At 37.9% G+C, this 24,418-nt stretch overlaps 4 protein-coding genes across 5 annotated transcripts; 2 read left to right on the plus strand and 2 right to left on the minus strand.

Annotated features, from left to right (window-relative positions):
* Positions 1–253: 253 nt before the first annotated feature.
* Positions 254–8,486, minus strand: ercc5 (excision repair cross-complementation group 5). 2 transcript variants are annotated; one of them, XM_051904137.1, is made up of 16 exons: positions 8,408–8,486; positions 7,799–7,891; positions 7,424–7,599; positions 7,228–7,343; positions 7,060–7,161; positions 6,938–6,986; positions 6,692–6,835; positions 6,397–6,598; positions 4,944–5,726; positions 4,308–4,534; positions 4,020–4,139; positions 3,202–3,415; positions 2,566–2,710; positions 1,983–2,183; positions 1,812–1,896; positions 254–943 (listed from the first exon to the last, which is right to left on the minus strand). In XM_051904137.1, the coding sequence occupies exons 2-16, from the start codon at positions 7,884–7,886 to the stop codon at positions 503–505; spliced, it is 3,093 nt and encodes a 1,030-aa protein (XP_051760097.1). In that variant the 5' UTR covers positions 7,887–7,891; positions 8,408–8,486; the 3' UTR covers positions 254–502. The 2 variants fall into 2 exon arrangements, with proteins under 2 accessions (XP_051760097.1, XP_051760017.1); XM_051904057.1 differs by having other exon boundaries at positions 7,799–7,971; positions 8,408–8,450.
* blzf1 (basic leucine zipper nuclear factor 1) lies at positions 8,458–15,954 on the plus strand. Its single transcript, XM_051906200.1, has 7 exons — positions 8,458–8,558; positions 10,032–10,079; positions 10,159–10,553; positions 11,874–12,073; positions 12,273–12,401; positions 14,817–15,090; positions 15,249–15,954. Exons 2-7 carry the CDS (start codon positions 10,055–10,057, stop codon positions 15,432–15,434), a joined length of 1,209 nt encoding a protein of 402 aa, XP_051762160.1. The 5' UTR covers positions 8,458–8,558; positions 10,032–10,054; the 3' UTR covers positions 15,435–15,954.
* Positions 15,955–16,926: 972 nt separating this feature from the next.
* Positions 16,927–18,944, minus strand: trmt10c (tRNA methyltransferase 10C, mitochondrial RNase P subunit). Its single transcript, XM_051906340.1, has 2 exons — positions 18,786–18,944; positions 16,927–18,235 (listed from the first exon to the last, which is right to left on the minus strand). Exons 1-2 carry the CDS (start codon positions 18,786–18,788, stop codon positions 17,021–17,023), a joined length of 1,218 nt encoding a protein of 405 aa, XP_051762300.1. The 5' UTR covers positions 18,789–18,944; the 3' UTR covers positions 16,927–17,020.
* Positions 18,945–19,068: 124 nt separating this feature from the next.
* Positions 19,069–20,282, plus strand: txnl4b (thioredoxin-like 4B). The gene is made up of 3 exons (XM_051906471.1): positions 19,069–19,312; positions 19,436–19,587; positions 19,944–20,282. Exons 1-3 carry the CDS (start codon positions 19,181–19,183, stop codon positions 20,107–20,109), a joined length of 450 nt encoding a protein of 149 aa, XP_051762431.1. The 5' UTR covers positions 19,069–19,180; the 3' UTR covers positions 20,110–20,282.
* The last annotated feature ends 4,136 nt before the right edge of the window (positions 20,283–24,418 follow it).

The following is a 24,418-nucleotide window of genomic DNA, read 5'->3' on the forward strand; positions in this document are numbered from 1 at the left end:
AGGTGTCTGCTGTGAGGCTCGCACCAGTGCGCATCAAGGGCGTATATCGACCGCAAAGGGGGCGCTCACGAGCACCCTTCTGAAACTTAAAATTGACAAATGGGACACCTTACGGTCTCGTGGACTTAACAAGACAAGTTCACGCGGCAGTCATTGTAAAGGCCCTCTCACACGGCAACACTGCACCATTTATTTCGATGGCTTGCGCCGCTCGAGGACGGTTTGTTGCTGCGTCGCTTTAGAACAATCTGTATCATGAAAAACACTTAGTTTTTATTGTTCTTTTTTTCTTCAAAGTTCATCTGAAGATAGTAAAAAACAGAAATAGAAAAGTAGTCCTCAGGTCTAACGTAAAGAAAATATTGTTGATGTCATACTTTTTTTTTTACATGATCACACAGAATGTTAATTATACAGCATCAGTGTATAAATACAAGACATTTTAAATGTAAATCCGCACTGCATCTCTTTGATGCTATCGTTCATAAATACGTGTTTGTTGTCATGATCTGTTTTTGCTCCTTCCTCTTCCTCCTCGTTTCCCTCTTCCTCTCGTTTTCCCATCAAACACAGAACGAGCTGTAACCATAGCAACGCCCCTCCCACGTTCAGCATCATCCTCTGAGCTGGAGCTGCTTGACTCCGCCCTCGATGACATCAGTGTCCTGTGTTGCGTAACTCCGCCCACCTCTCCGCCCCTGGTCTCGTCCTGTATGTCTGCGTGAACCACTGACCCTATGAATCCTCCTGCTGACGGTCCCGCAGCGTCCGATGGTGAGGCGCTGGTTTTGCCCTGTTTAGACGGAGAGGTTTCTTCCTCCTCCTCTTCCTCCTCTCTCTCTTTCCTCTTGAGGCAGGTGACGGCTCTGCGCAGGCGCTGGCTGCGGATCGACTGCCTCTCCTGCTGCTCCAGACGGAAGAAGGAATCGATGCGCAGCTGCGTCTGCACACACACAATAAGAGTAAGACAATCATAACAACTGACAAAATATACAGTAGCGCTCAGAAGTTTGGTAAGATTTGTTAATGTGAAAGTCTCTTCTGCATTTATTTGATCAAAACACTAAACTGTAATGCATTAATATTTCAATATTTTCACTGTATTTTTGGTCAAATAAATGCAGCTTTAGTGAGCAGAAGCAGAATTAATGAATCATAAACATAATTTATGAGCTTTTATGTTTTAGTAATTTTGTCATTTTATTAGTTTTTCTATATAGCTTTAATTTCAATATTTTTACTGTATTTTTACTGTATTTTAATAATTGTATTTTACTAATTGTAATAGTATTTTAATAATATTTCAATATTTTTAGGTTAGCTTTAATTTCAATATTTTTTACTGTATTTTTGATTAAATAAATGCAGCCTTGGTGAGCAGAAGAGACTTATTTCAAAAACATTTAAAAAAAAATCATAATTAATCAAATCATAATTTGAGCTTTTATGTTTATATTTTAATTTTAAGTTTTAGTAATTTTGTCATTTTATTTGTTTTTTTTTTTTTATATAGCTTTAATTTAAATATTTTTACTGTAATTTTGATCAAATAAATGCAGCCTTGGTGAGCAGAGACTTCTTTTATAAACTTATTTTAAAACAATCATAATTAATTAATTATAATTTATGAGCTTTTATGTTTATATTTTAATATTAAGTTTTAGTAATGTTATTTTATTAGTTTTTTCTATATAGCTTATATATATATATATATATATATATATATATTATTTATCTTATATTATTATTTTTTATCTTATATTTATATTTTATACTCATCAACAAAGCTGATTTTCAGGAGTTGAGATGACCTGTTGAGACTGGAGCTGTTTGAGCACCGGCTGTAACGTTTCTTCAGTCTTTCTGCTGTTCCATCCGAAGCGGTTCAGGCAGAACGTTACACTGGTTAAGAAAATCTCCTGCAGTCATGCATGACATGTGTTACACAGCAACTATCACACTGTAAATAACATGAAGGATATTCTTTAATGAGCTCCAGATGTGGGCGGCCCCAGCTGAACGAAGCATCTGATTGGTCGACGGTGGGATGCAGGTAAGCCTGGGCCACGGCAGGGTTGGGAAAACCAGGATGAAGCTGAAGATTCCTCAGTTTCTTCTTGACTTTTGTGTCTTTGGGATTGGCAGACAGCTTCTTATTCTCCTGAGCTTCAGCCCACCATGCACTACATCAGCCAGAACACACACACACACACACACACACAATGATATTCGACATTTAAAAAAAAAAAAATACAAAATTATACAAAAAACACAATCTTCCTATAATTTTTTTTAAAAAAGTTAGTAATTTAAAAGCCTCTGATTGGTCGTTTCATTCAATTGCTCAACAGACATTTCTGTGATTGGCTAAAATGCTCAACGATGCAAAAACACGTTGTGAAAAGAAACCTTTGATGCTCATCACAGAGCCTATCAGCTAAACTTTTAACATCATTACAGTATAAACAATATTCCATAATGTTATATAATCAGAAAAGATGTCAAATATCAGTAAAACCCAGAGCATCTTTGTCACTGTGAGTGATTTATATGTGTGTTTCTGACCTGAGCTGAAGGAGCGGCTCTAATCCAGCGCCGGGAAACTCATTGAGGATCTCCATCCCTGTGACGAATCCCACTCCGGGAATCCCCTCGGTGTAATCACTGCCCAGCAGATATGCCAGATTGATCAGTTTGCTCCGGTCCAGACCTACAGACGGATACAAGGATGGATTTGTGTCTCTTTCCTCATAATCAACATGCGTAATCATTTAAAGTGATCGTTCTGCCAAAAAAATGAAAATTCTGTCATCATTTCCTCACCCAAAAATGTCATTTACTCACATTTTTGGGTGAACTATCCCTTTAAAACAGTTAAAAAATGATGTAATTTTAACAGTAAAAATGTTAATTGGTACCTTACTATATACAGTGAAAAACTGTAATAAATCTAATACTAAAATACTCAAATATACATTGCTTTGCTTTAAATTTAAGTTCAATTCATAAAGCCTAAAATGTTTCTACCGTTTTTTTTTTTACAAGAAAGTTTTTTACTGTAAATTTCCCTGATTGTTTAAAAAAAAAAAAATCAGATCAGGGTTATTATAAACTAATGCAAACATAACCAGAAAATATTAAAATAAAAAAATATTAATAACTATGATAGCACTAAAACGACACTGCTGCAGATGAGCTCACCTAGTTGGTTCTGCATGTCAGCTGACTGGTAATGCTCCACGTATTTGTTCTGGTTGAAGAAGTTCTTGTAGACGTGCCGGCCGCCGAAGAGCCAGATGTCGCTGTCGTCGGTGATGGTGCCGTGCGTTTGGTCCAGGCGGTCCAGCGCCGCACACTGGGCTTCGGCCTCCATAGGCGCCACGATGAACGGCACACCGAATAAACGCAACAGCTCCTGAACGCCAGAGAGAAACATGCATCAGAAGTCACTGACGTACTACTCACAGTTTGTTCACTATCAATGTTTTGTAGGTCATGTTGCATTGTGGGACACAGAAGATAAAACTAAGGCAGCGTCTGAAATCGCATACTCTCTTGAGCAGGTACTGATTTTAAATAAGTCTCTTCTGCTCATCAAGGCTGAGTTTATTTGATCAAAAATACTGTAAAAATTGTGATATATTATTAAAATTTAAAATGATTTCTGAAGGATCATGTGACACTGAAGACTGGAGTAATGATGCTGAAAATTCAGCTTTGATCACTGGATATAAATTATAGTTTACTATATATTCACATAGAAAACAGCTTGTTTTAAATTGTAATAATATTTCACTATTTTTACTGTATTTTTGATCAAATACACGCAGCCTTGGTGAGCAGAAGAGACTCTTTCAAAAACATAAAAATACCCTACTGACCCCAAACTTTTGAGCACTAGTGCATATACTGGTACAACTGTGTTATACACACAATACAATATCAGGATAATATATGAACGTTTTGCATGTCGATCCAAAATTGTTGCATTGGCCTGAAACACATGTGACGAGGCTGACCTGACTCTCCTGGCACATCTGTCCCGTGACGCTGGTGCTGCTGCGCTCCTGCTGCTGCTGCTGCTCTCTCAGACTCGTCTGCTCGTCCTGCAGGTGTCTGTCCAGCTGCAGCAGCTCCTCCTGCAACACACACACACACACACACACCGCAGATGGCTTCAGTCACAATCATTGTGTCTGCAGGAGGTTTAAGACCTCTTGGAATTATAATTACTGTTCTTATACCATTGCAGACCTTTTATGGCCTTAAATTTGATGCAACTGAGTGTAGGACCCTGTGAGATGTACCGTGTCGATGTGATCCCACTCGCTAGCGGCAGCAGGAGCTTCATCTACGGCCTCGTTGACTTCATCACTCTTATCTGAGCTCTGTATGCCAGACTCTTCCTCTCTTCTCTCCTCCTCTTCCTCCTCGGTCTCTTCTGAGGCACTTTTATCGGCTGCTTCTTCTGCTTTGACGTGAGATTGCTGTATTTCAGGTGGTTCCTCCACATCAGACACCTCAATAAAACTCTCTGGAGAGACCAAATGAACAGGTGTGAGACACTCAAATCACTCAATCACTGTTTTTTTGTTTCCCGGTAAAAACGCCCCATTGGTTGAACAAACTGATAGTCCCGCCCCAAACTCACATCATTGTTTGAGTCAGTGTTGTTGTGTCAGACTCGTCAGGATCAAAAACAAGTAAATGTTCTGAAACAGCGATTCAGTTAGTCTTCTTCCATTGACTGTCTTTGCACTAAACATCACTAAATGTGTTTAAAAACACTTAATGTTCACTAATATTACTGATTTGACTGAACTGACACTATCAGATTGATCTGAATAATGACTCTATTGTCTGAATTTAAATGTGTCTCACATTTGATGAAGTTTGCATCACTGATTCTGTTTATTACTGAATCAATCTGTGTGTATTTGTACCTTCAGAGCTACTTTCCTCATCATCTTCACTCTTGGGTTTGTTTTCTTCTGTTACGTCTGTATTCACAGGTTGATGATCAGAGGAAGTGTTCGGGTGTCTTTGCTTCAGATGCAGATTTACTGCGACGTCTCGCGGCTCAAGTGTCTCTACTGCAGAACTGGGAATAAGAGGCGTTTTGGCCTGAGGCTTTGGTTCTGAAGGCTCTTTCTGTGAGGAAACGCTCACGATCGCTCCCGCTTCATCCTCGTCCTCTGAGCTGCTCGTGATGACGTACGCCCTGCGTTTGTGGGTGTCTTTGGCCGCCGGATGTGTCACGGCGCTCTGGATGGTCTGTAGAGTTCGAGGTGGCATGCTTCCATCTTCATCATCAGATCCAGTTGCCCTGTGTCCTCTGGTTTTGCCGGCTTCCTCCTCAGAGCTGCTGTCAATCATGGCGCTCTGGATGGCCTGTAGAGTTCGAGGCGACGCGCTTCCATCTTTATCATCTGATCCTGTCGTCTTGTGTCCTCTCATATCGATGCCTTCCTCCTCAGAGCTGCCGTCCATCATGGCGCTCTGGATGGCCTGCAGTGTGCGAGGAGAGGCCGGTGCTCCTCCTGATGCTGGCAGATCCTCCTCAGCACAGGAGGACGAGGAGGAAGGCTTGTTCTCCTCCTCCTCTGTCACGGGACGCCACAAGGGCTCAGGTTTTCCTTTAGGCCTCCCTTTACGTTCCCACGGACAGCTGGACCACAGCGCTGGAGCCGACTGACTCTCTGGAGCGCTGGCCTTCTTCTGAGACCCTGAAGAACAGAACAAGTTTATTTGGTCGTATTTTAGTAGGACACTAGCAGATTTTTTTTTTTTTTTAAAGAAATTAATTATTTTATTCATCAAAGATGCATTAGATTATGGAAGCTTGTTTCTGCCACTGAATAAAAAATAAAAAAGGTAATTGTGACTTTTTATCTTTTTATCTTTTTTAACCTCAGAATGGGACTTTTATATCTCAGTTCTGATAAAAGAAGTCAGAATTGCATGAAAAAAAGACAGAATTATGAGAAAAAAGTCAGAATTGTGTGAAAAAAGTCAGAATTGCGAGATAAAAAGACAGAATTGCGAAAAAACGTCAGAATTGTGTGAAAAAAGTCAGAATTGTGAAATATAAAGGTAGAATTATGAGATAAAAAGTCAGAATTACGTGATAAATATTAGAATGATTTCTGAAGGATCATGTGACACTGAAGACTGGAGTAATGATGCTGAAAATTCAGCTTTGATCACAGAAATAAATTACACTTTACTATATATTCACATAGAAAACAGATATTTTATATTGTAATAATATTTCACTGTTTTATACTGTATGTATGATCAAATAAATACATTAAAAAATCTTACCTTATCCAAACTTTTGAACGCTCAAAGCCACAGATATGAATTAAAGCCATTTTACCATGGATTTTTCCAGACCTTTAATGAGGATGTAGTGGGACGAGTCCTCAGACACGAGCCGGCGGACCTCCATGTCGTGATCTTTGCTCTCGCCGTACGGCTGCTCCGCTCCTCCAGAGCCGCGCTGGTTCATCTCCTGCTCCACTCCCTCCAGACGCAGGTTGAGTTTGTTCCTCTGCAGGAGACCGGCCAGCTGATACTGCGAGAACTCGCCTGACCTCTGAGAGACCAGCGTCAGGAGTTAAAGAGATATTTGTGCTGGAAAACAAAACAGAAACACTGAGGATGTTTTGCGGCGTGTGAACGGCGTTACCTCCGGTGGTTTGTGGTACAGTGTACGTCGCCTCTTGTTGAATTCCTTCATTTCTTTCAAGATTTCGTGTTTGATCTCCGGAGGCATGAGGGAAAACTCCTCCGAGTTGATGTCTACAGAGTTAGGATTGTCATAGATCTCTTCCTGAACGAAGAAATCACGTGGTATATAAGCATTAACATCTGTGAAGCTGCTTTGAAACTGTGTGTATTTCTATATAAAGCGCTCGGATGTGATTCCTCTCACCTGAAATCTGCTGAAGGTCGATTCGTCTCCATCTCTTTCCTCCTCTGAACTACATTCATAAAGATTCAAATGAAGATGTTTTCCTTCATCATCATTATGTGTTGTTTTTCCCCTGATCTCACCTGCTCTTGTCTCTGTCCTCCTCCGGAGGAAGCGCAGGCAGAACGTACATGTCATCCTGATCATCCCGTCTCACAGACGACAGGCTGGGAATTGATTCCTGACTGCGGGAAAAGAAAAACAGCATGTTTTCCATTGGAATATCTGTGAATGTGAATTAAGGCTCGTACCTTTGATCCCCTAGAGCTGCTTTGATGGCCTGTCTCTTCAGAAACGTCCGGAGGAGTTTTTCATTGGTCTGTCGGGACTCGCGGCTCAATTCCTCCCTCCGTTGTCTCCGGATGGCCTGAGCAGGTTCAGATTGTTGTTATTCCTCCAATAACCTCAGAAGCATCTCGATGTTTTACACACAGATTTAAAGCTCACCAGTGTCTGTTTCTTGAGCAGCGGCGCGTCTCCATCGTACACAAACACGGGTCTGATGCGGAAGAACAGCAGCTTGCAGAGCCGGTGGAAGAGCGTGAGGAGATGAGCGTTCTGAACCGCGTTCCCATCTCGATCCCGAACACCTTTGACCGCCTGATTCAGCCAGATACTGATGTCTGTCACGAGTGAGTCACGGATACAAACTGACCAATGATGCTGACCGTTTAATTACAATCAGAGTTTGGGGGAATGTGTATATATATATATATGTGTGTGTGTGTGTGTGTGTGTTTATATATGTGTGTATTTATTTGTGTATTTGCCTGTAGTGTTTGTTTAGGGGAAGAAGAGAGTCAATCCTGCAGTAAAGGATACCGACAGCCAAGATCTTCCCCTCCAGTGTTTCGGGATTGATGGGTTTTCCCGTGCTTTCCAAGAGCCTCCACAGTCCATGAACTCCCATCACACCTGACCACAGCAGGAAAACATCATCATCATCATCCTCATCTTTAACTTTCACACAGTGTAAAGCAGAACCGTGAGAAGCCCTGTCAAAATGTCAAAATTATGACATAAATTGAAATTATGAGAGAAAAGTAAAAATTATGAGGAAAAAGTCTGAGAAAAATTGAGATTAAAAGGTCATCATTTTGAGAAATTATGAGATTAAACATAAAAGTCAAAAAACTGTCCGACTTTTTATGTCATAATTATTATGACCTAGTACATAATAATTTATTTATTTTTTTACCTCATCATTTTGACTTAGCAAGTTATAATTTTGACTTTTTATGTCATAATTATGATTTGGTATGTCAAAATTTCGAATTTTTACTCAAACGCTCCAGAAGTAAATATATACAAAACCACGACAACAATAATAAAGTGGTGATAAATCTACTATTTGTTAATTTTAATGGGATTTTTATTTTTCATTGTTCAGATGTTTAAATGATGATATTTTATAAAAAATCACACACAGACCTGCTGCTCACAGCGTCAGAACCATAACAACCGGTCCGGGCGAGTCGCTGGAAACAAGTGCTGAGCACTTCCGTTCCGCTGCTCATCAGTTCCGCCGCGATCAGCTGCTTCCGCTTTTGTCATGGATTCCGTGTGAGCGCGACACTGTGAGGTACGTGGCAAAATTTATTATGAAACATCATTATTTATCACTTAGTACGTTAATTAATGTCTTCGTGATTGTATTAGATTCTCGCCTTTACCTGATATAATGGGTTTAATAATCTAGAAGCGAGTGTTTGTTGTCTGACGCAAACTAGCCACAAACCAGATAAACAAAGAGAGATAAACTCGACACAAAGGTCGAGATTGTGTTCATCTGCATGTGTTTATGTTTTGGAGAAACTCATTTCTATACATAGACATCTATTGAGTTCACTGTAAGTTAACTAGTCGTGTTGAGTTGACTAATGTAAACATCTGTGGTCCTATTATACAATAATGAGGAATTAATCAGGTTTGATCAGTTCAAGACAATAAACCAGCTTTACTTCATTAATCCTGACTTACTAATGGTTATTTATTTCTTCTAGTCGTTTGATTTGTTATAGTTATATTCATATTTAAACAACACACCAGTGAACAAAAGAATTGCCAATGTGTTTATCTATCTATCTATCTATCTATCTATCTATCATTGTATTTGTTTATTAAAATGCTATTTTTTCTGTGCAGGAGTCATCTGGACTTGCATCATAAAATGTTAATAAAAATATACATTTTTGTTTTAAAATAAAAAAAAAATGATTAAAATATTTTATAAATTGTAAAATATAAAATTAGTTTATTACAATGTAATTTTAATATAAACCATAAAAAATAAAATGTTATTTAAAATGTTATTTTATTATAAAAACTATAATATACAGTTTGTTAATTACAATGTTATTTTTTTATAAAATGTAAAAACAATTGTTTATTAAAATGTTATTTTATTATAAAATGTTTATTAAAATGATATTTTATTGCAATATTTAAAATATACAATTTGTTTATTACAATGTTATTTTTTATTATAAAACGTAAAAAATTATATATTATTTTTAATTTAAAATGTAAAAATATAATATTTATATATTTTTATTTTTAATAAAATTTGTTTATTAAAATCTTATTTTATTATAAATTTTAAAATGTAAAATTTGTTTATTACAATGTTATTTTTATTATACAATTTTAAAAAATGTTTATTAAAATGTTATTTTTCTTAAAATGTAAAAAATAAAATTTGTTTATTAATCTTATTTTTATTATAAAATGCAAAATTTGTTTATTAAAATGTTATTTTTATTATACAATTTAAAATATAAAATGTATTTATTACACTGTTAATTTTGTGCAGGGGTCTGGACTTGGATCATAAAATGCTAATAAAGTACATTTTTGTATAGAATTTGAAAAAAAAAAAAAGGTTTATTAATATATGAAAAGATTTTATTATTATAAAATAAATAAATGTGTGTATATATATATATATATATATATATATATATATAAATTATTTATTTATTTATTTTCTGTGCATGAGTCATCTAAAATGTTGCCACATAACATTTTAATAAAAAATCTAATTGTTTTCCGGCAGGCGGTAGATCGTGAAGGACAGTCATGTCTGCTGAAGTGATCATCAAAGGTGAGTTTATCTGTCCATCATCTGCTGTATACAGTACAGTCAGTACATCAGCTGATCTTCACTCGTACGTCTGTCTCAGATGTGGCTGTCCGCGGCCCCGGCGATGGCATGGAGACCTACAAGCCTCCGGCGGCCCCTGAGCTGTCGGTGGAGGCTCCGCTCCTGAAGCTGGCCTCTCCGAAGCGCAGTCCGAGAGCCGCGGCGCCGGGAGTTTTACACCTGGGGAAGGTGAGCAGGGACGCCTGCACGGAGGTGGAGGCCGTGAGGATCGTGGTTCCCCGGGCCGCTATCAGCCGGAGCGCTCGCGTGGGGCCTCACGCTGAAGACAGAGGGTCCCCTCAGCACGGGGACGAGCGTCCTCCCTCACCGGAGCCGCTGGACTACAGGAGCGCCCTGGAGAAACTGCAGAACTCAGAGCGCCGCCTGCTGCAGGATAAAGAGGGCCTGTCCAACCAGCTGCGCGTCCAGACAGAGGTGAGATGAGTTAGGGGCTTGATTTTAGCATTTCAGTTAGCTTTAATATAATTAAATCATATCTTGTTAGCATTTGATTTAAATTAAAATTTTTAATATAATATAATATTTTTTTTAGTTTCTAGCATTATATTTTAATTATTTTTATCAATTAAATAATTGGTGTTTTATAGCATTTTAAGTTATAATTTTCTTTTTAATATAGTTAGCATTTTAATAAAGGTTTAATTATTATTTTACATTTAATTATTTTAAATATAATTAAATATTTAGATTTTTCAGTTTAGCTTTAACTTTTATATAATTAAATATTTTTTGTTTTTATCATTTTAATTGTTTTTAAAATAGTTATTTTTTTTTTGTTTTTAGCACCATTTCAATTATTTTAACATAATTAAATAAGTAGTGGTTTTGTAGCATTTTAATATTTATATTTAATATTTAATATTTTAATATTTAAATATTTTTTTGTCTTTGTGTTTAAAGTAAGTTTTAATTATTTTTAATATAACTTTTTTTTTGTTTTTAGCATTATATTTTTATAAAATTTTTAGCAATTAAATAATTGATGTTCTTTATCATTTTAAATAATTTATAATTTTCTTTTTAATATAGTCTTTAATGTAGTTAATAGTCTTTTTTTAAATAAAGTTTTAATTATATATATGTGTGTGTGTGTGTGTGTGTGTATTGCGTTTAAATCAGTTTTCATTATTTTTAATGCAGTTAAACCATTTTTGTGCTTTTAGTATTTTAATTATTTTTAATATAATTAAATAATATATATAATTTTTTTTTGCATTTTAATGAAGTGTTCATTTTTAATATTATTAAACAGTTTTGTTTTTAGCATTACATTTTAATTATTTTTAATATAAATAAGTAATTTAACTGTTAATACAAATGATAAAAAACACCAATTATGTTTTTGTGTTTTTAGCATTTAGCAAATTTAAGTTTTAATTATTTTTAATAGTTAAACCATTTTAATTAAGATTTATCAAGTTTTAAAACCTTTGTGTTTAGTACAGTATAGTTTTATATTAGCCACTTGTGTTTCTGACTGTATACACAGTGAAGATGTTAGTTTGATTCAGTGTGAAGGAGGTTCTGTTTCCTGTGTAATGTGAACTACAGTAGCGCTAAAAAGTTTTCAAAATATTGGAAAGAAAGAAGTCTCTTCTGCTCACCAAAAATACAGTAAAAACTGAAATATTATTACAATGTAAAAAAGCTGTTTCTATGTGAATATTTAGTAAACTGTAATTTATTCCTGTGATCAAAGCTGAATGTTCCAGTGTGTTGATCACGTGTCCTCAGGTGAACCGAGAGCTGAAGAAGCTGCTGGTGGCGTCGGTGGGTGATGACCTGCAGTATCACTTTGAGCGACTCGCGCGAGAGAAGAACCACTTGATCCTGGAGAACGAGGCTCTGGGACGGAGCCTGACGCACACGGCCGAGCAGCTGGAGCGCATGAGCATTCAGTGCGACGTCTGGAGGAGCAAGTTCCTCGCCAGCCGGTGAGACTGTAGTGACAAACATGTGATGATGATAACTGAAGCTGTAGTTCATTTTATAGGAATGTGATAGTGTGTTATGTGTATGCAATGTTAAAGACGTGGGTCCTGAACAACACTGGGGAGACTGTACCAGAGTTTGGGTGCTAAATAGGAAAAGGATGTTATGAAAGTCCTCATGTGTGTGTGTTTGTTCTTGTAGCGTGATGGCAGAGGAACTGACCAATGCCAGAGCAGCTCTGCAGCGGCAGACCAGAGACGCTCAGTGTGCGATTCAGGATCTGCTGCGAGAAAGAGACGAGTTCTCCAGAGACATGCTGCACACGCACAGGTACAGACAAGGCTGTTATCGTGACCTAAAATAACACTGCCTCGAGATTTAGTTTAAATAAATGTCGAAATCCTGTTGGTGATGAGTTTAATTCGGCTGACAGTGAAAATGCAGCAGTAACTCCACGTGTTCCATTCCATGTGATTCCGTAAGCATGTGATTGACAGGTCACTGGAGCAGCTGATTGACAGTGTGAGTGTGACTGATAGTGTGAGTGACAGTGTGTGTGTGACAGTGTGAGTGTGACAGTGTGACAGTGTGACAGTGTGAGTGTGTGAGTGTGACTGACAGTGTGACTGACAGTGTGAGTGTGACTGACAGTGTGAGTGTGATTGACAGTGTGAGTGTGTTATTGACAGTGTGAGTGATTGACAGTGATTGACAGTGTGAGTGTGATTGACAGTGTGAGTGTGATTGACAGTGTGTTATTGACAGTGTGATTGACAGTGTGAGTGTGATTGACAGTGTGTGTGTGACTGACAGTGTGAGTGTGTTATTGACAGTGTGAGTGATTGACAGTGATTGACAGTGTGAGTGTGATTGACAGTGTGATTGACAGTGTGAGTGTGATTGACAGTGTGAGTGATTGACAGTGATTGACAGTGTGAGTGTGATTGACAGTGTGTTATTGACAGTGTGTTATTGACAGTGTGTTATTGACAGTGTGTTATTGACAGTGTGAGTGTGATTGACAGTGTGTGTGTGACTGACAGTGTGAGTGTGTGATTGACAGTGTGTTATTGACAGTGTGATTGACAGTGTGAGTGTGACTGACAGTGTTATTGACAGTGTGATTGACAGTGTGAGTGTGACTGACAGTGTTATTGACAGTGTGATTGACAGTGAGTGTGTGATTGACAGTGTGAGTGTGTGATTGACAGTGTGTGTGTGATTGACAGTGTGAGCGTGTGACTGACAGTGTGAGCGTGTGATTGACAGTGTGAGCGTGTGATTGACAGTACGAGTGTGATTGACAGTGTGATTGACAGTGTGACTGACAGTGTGTGACTGACAGTGTGTGACTGACAGTGTGTGATTGACAGTGTGTGACTGACAGTGTGATTGACAGTGTGAGTGTGATTGACAGTGTGAGTGTGATTGACAACGTGAGTGTGATTGACAGTGTGAGTGTGACTGACAGTGTGATTGACAATGTGAGTGTGATTGACAGTGTGATTGTGACTGACAGTGTGATTGACAGTGTGAGTGTGACTGACAGTGTGATTGACAGTGTGAGTGTGATTGACAATGTGAGTGTGATTGACAATGTGAGTGTGATTGACAGTGTGATTGTGACTGACAGTGTGATTGACAGTGTGAGTGTGATTGACAGTGTGATTGACAGTGTGAGTGTGATTGACAGTGTGAGTGTGACTGACAGTGATTGACAGTGAGTGAATGCCAGTGTGAGTGTGATTGACAGTGTGACTGACAGTGTGAGTGTGATTGACAGTGTGAGTGTGACTGACAGTGTGATTGACAGTGTGAGTGTGATTGACAGTGTGATTGACAGTGTGAGTGTGATTGACAGTGTGATTGACAGTGTGAGTGTGATTGACAGTGTGAGTGTGATTGACAGTGTGACTGACAGTGTGATTGACAATGTGACTGACAGTGTGATTGACAATGTGATTGACAGTGTGAGTGTGTGATTGACAGTGTGATTGACAGTGTGATTGACAGTGTGATTGACAGTGTGACTGACAGTGTGATTTACAGTGTGAGTGATTGACAATGTGATTGACAGTGTGAGTGATTGACAGTGATTGACAGTGTGTGTGACTGACAGTGTGACTGACAGTGTGAGTGTGTGATTGACAGTGTTATTGACAGTGTGAGTGTGACTGACAGTGTGAGCGTGTGATTGACAGTGTGAGCGTGATTGACAGTATGACTGTGATTGACAGTGTGAGTGTGATTGACAGTGTGAGTGTGATTGACAGTGTGAGTGTGACTGACAGTGATTGACAGTGTGAGTGAATGACAGTGTGAGTGTGATTGACAGTGTGATTGACAGTGTGAGTGTGACTGACAGTGTGATTGACAGTGTGAGTGTGATTGACAGTGTGAGTGTGATTGACAGTGTGACTGACAGTGTGAGTGTGATTGACAGTGTGATTGACAGTGTGAGTGTGATTGACAGTGTGAGTGTGATTGACAGTGTGAGTGTGATTGACAGTGTGAGTGTGACTGACAGTGATTGACAGTGTGAGTGAATGACAGTGTGAGTGTGATTGACAGTGTGATTGAGACTGACAGTGTGATTGACAGTGTGAGTGTGATTGACAGTGTGAGTGTGATTGACAGTGTGATTGACAGTGTGAGTGTGATTGACAGTGTGATTGACAGTGTGAGTGTGATTGACAATGTGAGTGTGATTGACAGTGTGACTGACAGTGTAAGTTTGATTGACAGGTCGCTGGAGCAGCTGCTGGTGTCTCTGCAGTGGGGTCGACAGCAGACGTATTATCCCAGCGCGCAGCCGCTCAGCACTGGAGAACTGGCTGCAGCCAATCACAAGCTTGCAGACGCCATCAACTCACATCTGCTGGGGAACGTGAGCGGCAGCGGCGGCCCGAAGAAGAGCCAGAACCAGACCCAGAGCCGGAACCAGACCCAGAGCCGGAACCAGAACCAGAGCCGAAGCTCAGAGCTCTGCAACACGCCAGCCGAGAAGATGGCCGAGAAGGTGCGGTGCTTTCTCAAATAATTATTAGAAATTAATTAATCAGAAGAAATGAATGATTAGAAATAAATGAATAATAATTCTGTTGCAGTAACATTGCAGAAGCATCTTGTTGTTAGTTTAGATGTTTGAAAGCCTTCATGATCCTGGTTGTTGTTCAGGTGCTGCGGAGTCTCGACCCCATTTCCTGCTCTGAACAGGAAGTCACCGCATCCCCGTCTGACCCGTCTCATTCCCCCTTCCTGCCCAGTAAGAAGAGCATCGGCCGCTTCCACCCGTACACACGCTACGAGAACATCACCTTCAACTGCTGCGAGCGCTGCAGCGGGGAGCTCACGGTGCTGTAGGCCGTCAGATCAACACACTCCAGTCAGTGTTATGATGGATACCAAAGACAAACCCTCATATCATCAGCGATCGTATCTCTATGGGATTCCCTGGGTCAGATATGGACGTGTCCGAGGTTTATTCCCCCTCATACTGTTTCACCCCTGCATGATTATATTTCTTCACTCAGAAGATGTTTAGCAGTGAAAGTGGACACAAACTGAGCTCCTAAATGACAAAATTAATTTTAGTGGATTATTCTTCTGCAGATTTTAAAATATAAACGGTGTAAGATGTTGTGTGTGTGTTTATGGCTCAGCGTGTCTGAATGCGGTGTAGGATGTTCATGTAATGCAGTGTTTCTGGAATATAATGCTGACTAACCCGTGACTGTATTTACACTGTTTCATACTTCAATATGAATCCAGGCACACATTTGAAGTGTTTCTGGACCAGAGTGTATAAAATCTTTGTTTTTAAAGCATTTCAGTGATATTTTCTATCATTTCCCTTTACCAAAATAAATACTTTGGAGTGAAACGGTTTTCTTTTCTTGTTTTTACCCATCATGCTAGTTGAAAATTCTATTCTTGATTCTTTGATATATTAAAATTAGTAATAAGAAATAAGAAATTAGAATAATAAGGAATAATAATTAGAAATGAATGAATTTATAATGAGAAATTAAAAATAAGAAGAAATTAATCATAAATGCATTAATTGGTAAGAATTTAATAATTTAGATAAATTAGAATATGAAATAATTCATAAGAAAAAATTAGTAATAGGAAATTACAATAACAAAAAAATGAGTAATTAGAAATGCATTAATTTGTAAGAAGAAATTAATGATTAAAAATATGAAATTAGAATAAGAAATGAGTTCATACGACATTATTAATTAGAGAAATGACGTGAAATCAATGAATTAAAAATTCATTAAACCGTAAGAAATTAAAGATTTGATTAATAAGAAATTAATTATTAGAAAGAATTGAATAATTAAATAATTCATAGGAAGAAATTAACAATTAGATTAATAATAAATTAGAATAAGAAATAATCATTAGAAATTCATTAGAAATTAATAATTAGAAATAAATTCATAAGAACAAATTAATTAGATAAATAATAAGAAATTAGAATAATTAGAAATTCATCAAACCGTAAGAAGAAATTAAAAAACTAATTAATAAGAAATTAAAAATTATTGAATTTCTAATTATTCTAAGAATTGAATATATTTAATAACTAGAAATTAATTCATAAAAAATTAATAATTAAATAAGAATAATAAGAAATAAATCATTATTAATTTATTTTTTTCCCGCCAATTTAATCGTCAGGAAAATAACGTCAAAATGCAAAACATGTTAATGTTCCGAAAAACGAGCTTTATCATCTTTACGTAAATATAATTTCCTATTTTTATCTTTTGATTTTGGTGTGAAATATGAGCATGCTGCGGTTTTATCAATCATATGAAATAAAATAAAAAAATCAAACATTAAATAAGAGGCATCTGAAATCATTTTTATTGACAATAATTATCAATTAAAGGGAAATAAACAGTATTACATTCTTAACCTTCTTCCTCCCTCCACGTCTATCTTTCTTTTCTTTTGTGTCCGTCTGTTTTATTCTTCTGTCCTCGAGCAGCAGGTTCGTCACGGACGGATTGAGTCTTTACAGTTCTCACAAACGCTCCGGTCTTCTGCCGCTGATGAAAGCCGCAGTGTTTCCTCTTCGGCACAAACTCCAGCGCCTCCTTCCAGCTGCCCGTGTCTTTAACCGTGGCCAGGATGCGGATCATCTGATCCAGGGTCAGATTCTTGGCTCCAGAGTCCCAGTCCAGATACTCATCCAGCGGGAGGCGCGCCGTGGCCAGCTTGAGGCGTTTGGCGTTAGCCAGTGAAACGCCCGAGTGAATGGACCGGTCCACCATCGCGCCCACAACGTACACCTTCCTGTGGTCGAACGTGCGCAGGACGTTGCGCGAATCGGCCGTGAGGTAGACCAGGTCCTCGGGGGGAAACACGTCTATGGGTCGGCGCGCGGTGGCCGTGATGAGCAGCCGTTCCCAGGTTTCTGTGCCGTAGCGTTTGAGGAGCTTGCGGTGATACGCGCCGCCTGGCTGCAGGCTGCAGAAGTGCAGGTGAAACGGGTCGGCGGCGCGGCGGTTCCAGCCTTCCGTCTCCAGCAGCTGCGACACGGTGTTCTCCATCTCCCGCTGCGTCATGTGCTGCTCGTAGCTCATGTCGTACACCAGCGGCTGGCCGAAGCGCATGGCCTGCGCCGCCCGCCAGTTCTGGAGGCGATCCATGGAGCTGTTCCAGAACTTCATCAGGAAGGTGTTCTTGAGTTTTTCTCGCTCCTCTGTTTCTGCATCCGTGTCCCTCTCAGACTTCTTCTTATCTCGCTTCTCCTTTTTGGAGATCTTGTGCGCTTCTTTAATAGCGAGAAACTTCAGGTACTTCCTCTTGGCGGATTTGGTGGTCAGCGCGGCGAGATCCTCCAGCTGCTCGTCCGTGATGTTCTTCGGAACAAACTTCCCCGCCTGATGCCACATCTCCACCAGCTCGCGGTTGACGTCCAGCGCTGACGGACTCGGGCTCGGATCCTCGTCGTGCAGCGGTTGAGACTTCATCACGGACTTCCATATGTCCAGGTCCAGCTTCTCGGCTGCATCTTTCCTGGCTGTCCAGGTGGTGCTGATGGGTCTGATGGTGAGGAGCGTCTGAAGCGGAGCGGAAGTGCAGCTCCGTCTCACGGCCAGCGAACACGAGCGCAGAAACATCACACAACTGCATGCCTGGATCACCTGAAGAAGCAGAAAAAGAGGCGGAGTTATGTTAATAGAACGTTTGTTCAACGTTATCTGGTCTTTAATAATGTTGAGCACAAAAACATCATGGAACGTTCACTGGAATAACGTTTTTTAAACGTTTCAAAACGTTCAGACAACATTCAAAATAACGTTTTTCTTAATGTTTGACGAATGATACAATGGAATGTTCCTTTAACGTCCGCATAACCAAGAAAAAACGTTTTTAAAACATTCGTTTAGTTTAATAGGCATGTCGTCACACTATGTGGGGTAAGTTGTCACAACGGTAAAAAAAAAACGCATAACAAACAGCTATCAGAAACATTTAAACAGCAAAATGTCAATAAAAATAACAACAAACAACTATGGAGCAGCAAAAATGTCACATATATCACACAAAACACAAAAATTATTCCAAGATAGTTCGTTTGAAGTTAAATGAAGTGGAAAATCCGGCGATATAACGGAACTGTGACAACTAGCCCCGGTCTCCTCTACATCTATAATAACATTCACACATTTCACAAAAGTAAAATCAATATACCATCAGCTGTATTTCTGTATGTTCACTCAGAAGTCACTGACGAGCCCTCAAAAGGACACACGCTGCTGCTGTCATGTGGATGTCGGTGTGCAACAATAAAAGTTGACCGTGCGGATGTCCTTTCGCTTATTAAATTAGATATCTTTAATAACTTGATATTTTAAAAGAAGCTTGAATGCCCTGATGTGAAGTCTATTCATGTTATTTAAAATAGTAAAATAAGTATTATCACTAATAGTAACACAACACATTTATCTTGCGATATGCAAAGAATGTAGGAACTATTGATGGCGTTTCTAGTCGGCTCATATTTAGTGGTGCATCATCACACACTAGTAAACATCCGCTGGAGTTCAAACGCGTTAATTTTGTTCATAATTGTAAGTTAAATCGTCATGAGCTATTTTCTTCCTAAACTGTCGTGTAAAAAAGACATCGATGACGCGATTAAAACGGTCGCTGAGAAGGTTTTAGTGCTGCGATTCGGCAGAGATGAAGATTCCGTGTGTCTGCAGCTGGACGAGATCGTGAGTTAATATGATCTTTATATTTACTCTATTATTACGTTACTTGCTATATATATCATCTGTAGCGCCTCCTCTCATGTAGAGTATTACAGTAAACACAGTCGTGTTTGTGTTGATTGACAGCTGTCAAAGACGGCTCATGATCTGAGTAACATGGCGAGTGTGTATCTGGTGGATGTGGACACGGCGCCGGTTTATACCAGATACTTCGACATCAGCTTCATTCCCTCAACAGTGTTCTTCTTCAACGGGCAGCACATGAAGGTCGACTACGGGTGAGGATTGATAAACATGAGCATGTGACATCTGTTTATATTTAGATTTACAATGTGCTGAAGCATGCTGGAAACATACTAAATCATGCTGGAAACATGTTAAACCATGCTTGTACTGTACTAAATCATGTTAAAATATATTAGCAGTATGTTAGAAACATGATAGCAGTTACATCGTGGTAGAAACATACTAGAAATCATGTTAGCACATAGCAATGTGGTAAAACATGTTAAAAAGCATGTTAGGAACGTATTAAATCAGACTTTACTCATAGTTTCCTCTTCATACATCATATTTGAATCAGGTTATTAATATATCTCTCCTCTCATATTTTGATGTACTTCCACACATTCAGATCTCCAGATCACACCAAGTTTGTGGGAAGCTTCAAAACCAAACAGGACTTCATGGATCTGATTGAAGTGATCTATCGCGGCGCCATGAGAGGAAAACTGATCGTCCGAAGCCCGATAGACCCGAGAAACATTCCCAAATATGATCTGCTGTACCACGACATCTAGCAGCAGTAATAGAGTCACTGACGGAGACTAAAGTGAGCTTTCAGATGTTTGTCTGAGCGAGAGGATGGAGAGTTTCCTGTGGAAGCGACAGCCTGAAGTATTTATTATGCCACACTTGTTTTGTGTCATTTTTGTATGATGTTTTTAAAATAAAGGATATTGATTCACACTGACCTGTAGAAGATTCATGACATTTTTCATAACACTTTTTGAATTATCACTAATTTATTTAAAGCTGTAATAATTATTTTCACAAGAATACAGACGTTGTTCATGTACAGTATGCAGTTGTTTATTGCTGTGGTTTACTTGTGAGATTTTGATCATATTTCCAACCCTAATAAGTGATCATGTTATTAAAGATGGACTAGCCTTTTCAGTAAGATACCAAATTAAACGAGATTTGTGTATTTTGTTTGTTCTGTTGTCATGTGTGACTATCATAATATGGTCAATGTAATTATATATATATTATATATGCAAATTTTTTGCAAATTTCTGGAAATTACCACCACAAATTTTAATCGCAAAAATCACAGCAACAATGGTGTGTATGATGATTGATTTTTGACCCTTTGATCTACATTAATTATTTAAACGATCACATGACTGAATAATAATGAAGAAGTTAATGATTGTATTGTTGCACTTTTATATCAGAAATTGCTGATCAAACAAACTATCTGCAAAATCAGATACTATTTTCTTATGTGTTCTGTGTTAAATAATGTCAGCTTGATATTGTAAAGCAGTAATTTTATATTTTTACAATATTATTTCCAGTATTATTTTCCAATATTGATATCCCCTGATGAACGTTCTCTGTGATATTTGTCCTGTAATGTTAATTATAGGCACAAAAAGACCTGTTATTTCAATTAAATATTTTTAAATAGCATTTATGTTTTTGTATTGTTATATTTTGTTAGAAAGTGTTGATTCATTTGTTGTAAGCCATGATTAATGTTTAGTTTAATAAAATTTGTTTTTGTATAAATTTTTTAGTATGGAAAGAATTTGCCAAGTCATCATTTAAAGAGTTTTTAATTAATTAATGTATTTATTTATTTTATTTTATTTCTCTGTGTATTTTTCTTTTTGTCTTTTTCTTAACTTAATCTTATCTTATTGTAATCTTTATCTGACTCTGAGTCTGAGAGTGAAAAGGGTCGATGCAAAAAACAGATGGCAGTAATGCTTTACTAAAGTTTATGATCCAGTGTGAAGAAGAAGAAGAGGAAGAGGAGGAAGAAGAACCTCCCTCCGCCATCAGGATTTCTGTCTTTCTCCACAGTCTTTCAAATTTTGTTGGAATCTACAACAATATGAAGAACCTTTCAAAAATCTCCCTGTTTTTATTTATAGTCTGTGGTAAGTGTGTGATTTCTGTTGACTTTCAGTTTGAGCACTTAGCATTAGCTGTACTTCATTAGCATATCATGAAATTGTACAAGTTCTCCACTTCTGCGAGTGCTGGTTTGTTTACTTAAAGTTTTTTAAAGACATAGACGCTTTTTGAGCTCATGTAACAGTACATTCAGTAAAAACACATTCATTCAAACCAGTGAAAATCTCTCAGTTGTTCACTCATTCTGTAACTGCTGTATAGAGCATGTCAGTTTAGTGCACTATATCAGCAAGAGTCAACCAAAAACTGCTTTGTTGCTGGTAAATATGTTCATAAATAGAAAAAAAATGCAAGCCATCCTTAAATAAGTATTTCAGAGCTTAAATGTTTTAGAAAACAAATCAAAAACACTGAACCATGTTTCTCTGTCAAAATATCTATAATGTTTTTGTCTGTTAGCTCTTTTGATTCTTGGTTCTTGATGTGAGTTTAATCTCTGATTGACTGTTTGTGTTTGTTCTGCAGTGTTTGGAGCTGATGTGGAGAGAGTGTCAGTGATGGAGGGAGATTCTCTCACTCTAAACACTGGTTTAAGAGGGCAGTTTCATATACTACGGTGGAAGTTTGGAAATTCAGACTCACTCATTACTAATGATGAGAGATTCAGAGACAGACTGAAGCTGAATGATCAGACTGGATCTCTGACCATCAACAACACGAGAATCACAGACTCTGGACTTTATCATCTAATGATGGATCATCACAACTATGGGCTCTTATTTAAGACATTCATTGTTACTGTCCATGGTGAGAATACTTTTTTTTATTTGAGAAATGTTCATATTTGTTTTGTTTCAGGAATTAAACTAGATTCAATGTTCAACAAGCAAATATTCATTATTTATGGAGCCTTTCCTCATTTTTCAGAAGTAGTTTGGTAAACTTCTATAGTGGTGAATGGATCATATATTGCGTTCCCATTTGCTCCAATAGCAAAAGAACAAAATCTTGACCTTCTGTGAAAGTTTTGATGACTTTCCAAAGAGGAAAAACACATTGAGAGCTTGATTATAAAGACTTTCTGTCACTCCTCAGAATTCATCACAGTAAAGCTGCTTTGAATCATTTGTATTGTATAAATCACTATAAAAATAAAGGTGATTTGACTTGATTAACATAAGATCATATCAGATCTCATATTACTTTATCAAGACTGTTCTGTGTTTATGAGTTTAATTTCTGATTGACTGTTTGTGTTTGTTCCTCAGGAGTGTTTGATGAAGATGGAGTGAAGACAGTGTCAGTGATGGAGGGAGATTCTCTCACTCTAGACACTCGTTTAAGAGAGAAATTTAATCTTATAAAGTGGAGGTTTGGAGATTCAGGCTCAATCATTGCTGAAATTGATAGTAATGAGATCTCATATCCCTTCAATGACACTGAGAGTTTCAGAGACAGACTGAAGCTGAATCATCAGACTGGATCTCTGACCATCAAGAACATGAGAATCACAGACTCTGGACTTTATGAACTAGAGATCGATCAGAACGCTTGGAACCCATTAACGATATTCAAAATTGTCATCTGTGGTGAGGATACTTTTTTACTTTTCAGAATAAATAGTTTTAAATGTGTTTTTGATTTATAAATTAAACTAAATTAAACTGAGTTTTAAAGTGCAGCAAATACAGTTATAATGTGTTCATCAGTTTTACAGTGTTGTAGTTTCTCAATATCACAGTCATGCTGTTGTTCTGTATCTAATCACAACTGTGATCACATGACTGATATTCAGAACAACCCATTTTGATGATTGATTTATGTTTGATTTCACACACATTATGAGCAGATATTTTTAGTTTCATGCCACCAGTAGTTATAACTCCAAAACAAGTCAAAGCAGGATCAGTCGTTCTGTAGAATAAGGAAATGTAATTGAACATAGACAGGTTTATGATAAACGTTCCTGTGCTGTTATATGAAATAAGATCCTCGTGGCCAATCAAAGTAGTGACCAGACTTTATGATAGATATTCATTGATACTGTAAGTATTTTAAAGTAATGATTGTTTATCAGATGTCTGTGAAAACTAATGACTGTCTGTCTTATCATTACAGGACCATTCGTTTCAGGTCCAGGTCTGCCTCCAGGTGCTGTAGCAGAAATAGTTGTTGTCGTTCTGCTGCCGGTGTTTGCTGTTGCTGCTGCAGTTTCTTCTGTTTTATACTATCACCACAAGATCTCTAAACGAGGAAGGCAAAACCGTGAGTATTACAGCTGATACAGCAAGAGAAAAATAATGAGCTTTATTGTGCTACAGCTGAAGTGGATCATGGTCAAAATCACTTCAGATTTCCTTCTCATTCTGATGTCTGAACAACAACTGAACCTCTTAAATACCAGATACAACATGCTGCTACAGCCATAAATATCTATGGGTACACATGCGTCATGTGACAAAACATACATCATCAAATACCTCTATTTTTACAGTCCACATCACAACACAAAAAAGTTTTCAAATTTATTCACTTTGGAGAGCAAGAGCATCTTCAAAAAGCTCAATTTTCACTGGTCAAAAACAGTCTTAAAGTTTATTTATAAAACACTTTTTAAAAAGAACAAATGTGCTGTACACACATAAAAGAATAAAAATCTCAGTGATACAAACAGTCAACACCACAAAAGAAGACAATAAGAACAATAAAAGAAAGCAGCTCAGACTATAAAAAATAAGTTTTTAGGCTAGATTTAAAGCCTGTCTAATGTAGAGGATCAAACTATTCCAGAGCTTCGGGAACGCCGCTGCAAGGCCTCGGTCACCCCTGCTCTTCAACTTTACCCGAGGGACAGCTAAAAGCAAATGGTCAGCGGACCTAAGTGCTCTTAGCCGAGCATACAGCTTAATCAAGTCAGAAAGATAGTTAGGTGCTAAACCATTAAGAGATTTAAACAAATAC

This window comes from Ctenopharyngodon idella, chromosome 1 (genome assembly GCF_019924925.1).
Source record: "Ctenopharyngodon idella isolate HZGC_01 chromosome 1, HZGC01, whole genome shotgun sequence".
Lineage (NCBI taxonomy): Eukaryota > Metazoa > Chordata > Actinopteri > Cypriniformes > Xenocyprididae > Ctenopharyngodon > Ctenopharyngodon idella.

Excerpts from the sequence above, each read along its gene's own strand:
- txnl4b (XM_051906471.1), top strand. The coding sequence starts at position 19,181 with ATGAGCTATTTTCTTCCTAAACTGTCGTGTAAAAAAGACATCGATGAC. Across the intron at positions 19,313-19,435 it reads GTCTGCAGCTGGACGAGATC|CTGTCAAAGACGGCTCATGA; the intron begins GTGAGTTAATAT and ends GTTGATTGACAG. Across the intron at positions 19,588-19,943 it reads CACATGAAGGTCGACTACGG|ATCTCCAGATCACACCAAGT; the intron begins GTGAGGATTGAT and ends CCACACATTCAG.
- ercc5 (XM_051904137.1), bottom strand. The coding sequence starts at position 7,886 with ATGGGAGTTCATGGACTGTGGAGGCTCTTGGAAAGCACGGGAAAACCC. Across the intron at positions 6,987-7,059 it reads GAGGACAGAGACAAGAGCAG|TTCAGAGGAGGAAAGAGATG; the intron begins GTGAGATCAGGG and ends TTATGAATGTAG. Across the intron at positions 4,535-4,943 it reads TGAGGAAAGTAGCTCTGAAG|AGAGTTTTATTGAGGTGTCT; the intron begins GTACAAATACAC and ends TGGTCTCTCCAG.
- blzf1 (XM_051906200.1), top strand. The coding sequence starts at position 10,055 with ATGTCTGCTGAAGTGATCATCAAAG. Across the intron at positions 12,074-12,272 it reads AGCAAGTTCCTCGCCAGCCG|CGTGATGGCAGAGGAACTGA; the intron begins GTGAGACTGTAG and ends TTGTTCTTGTAG. Across the intron at positions 15,091-15,248 it reads CCGAGAAGATGGCCGAGAAG|GTGCTGCGGAGTCTCGACCC; the intron begins GTGCGGTGCTTT and ends GTTGTTGTTCAG.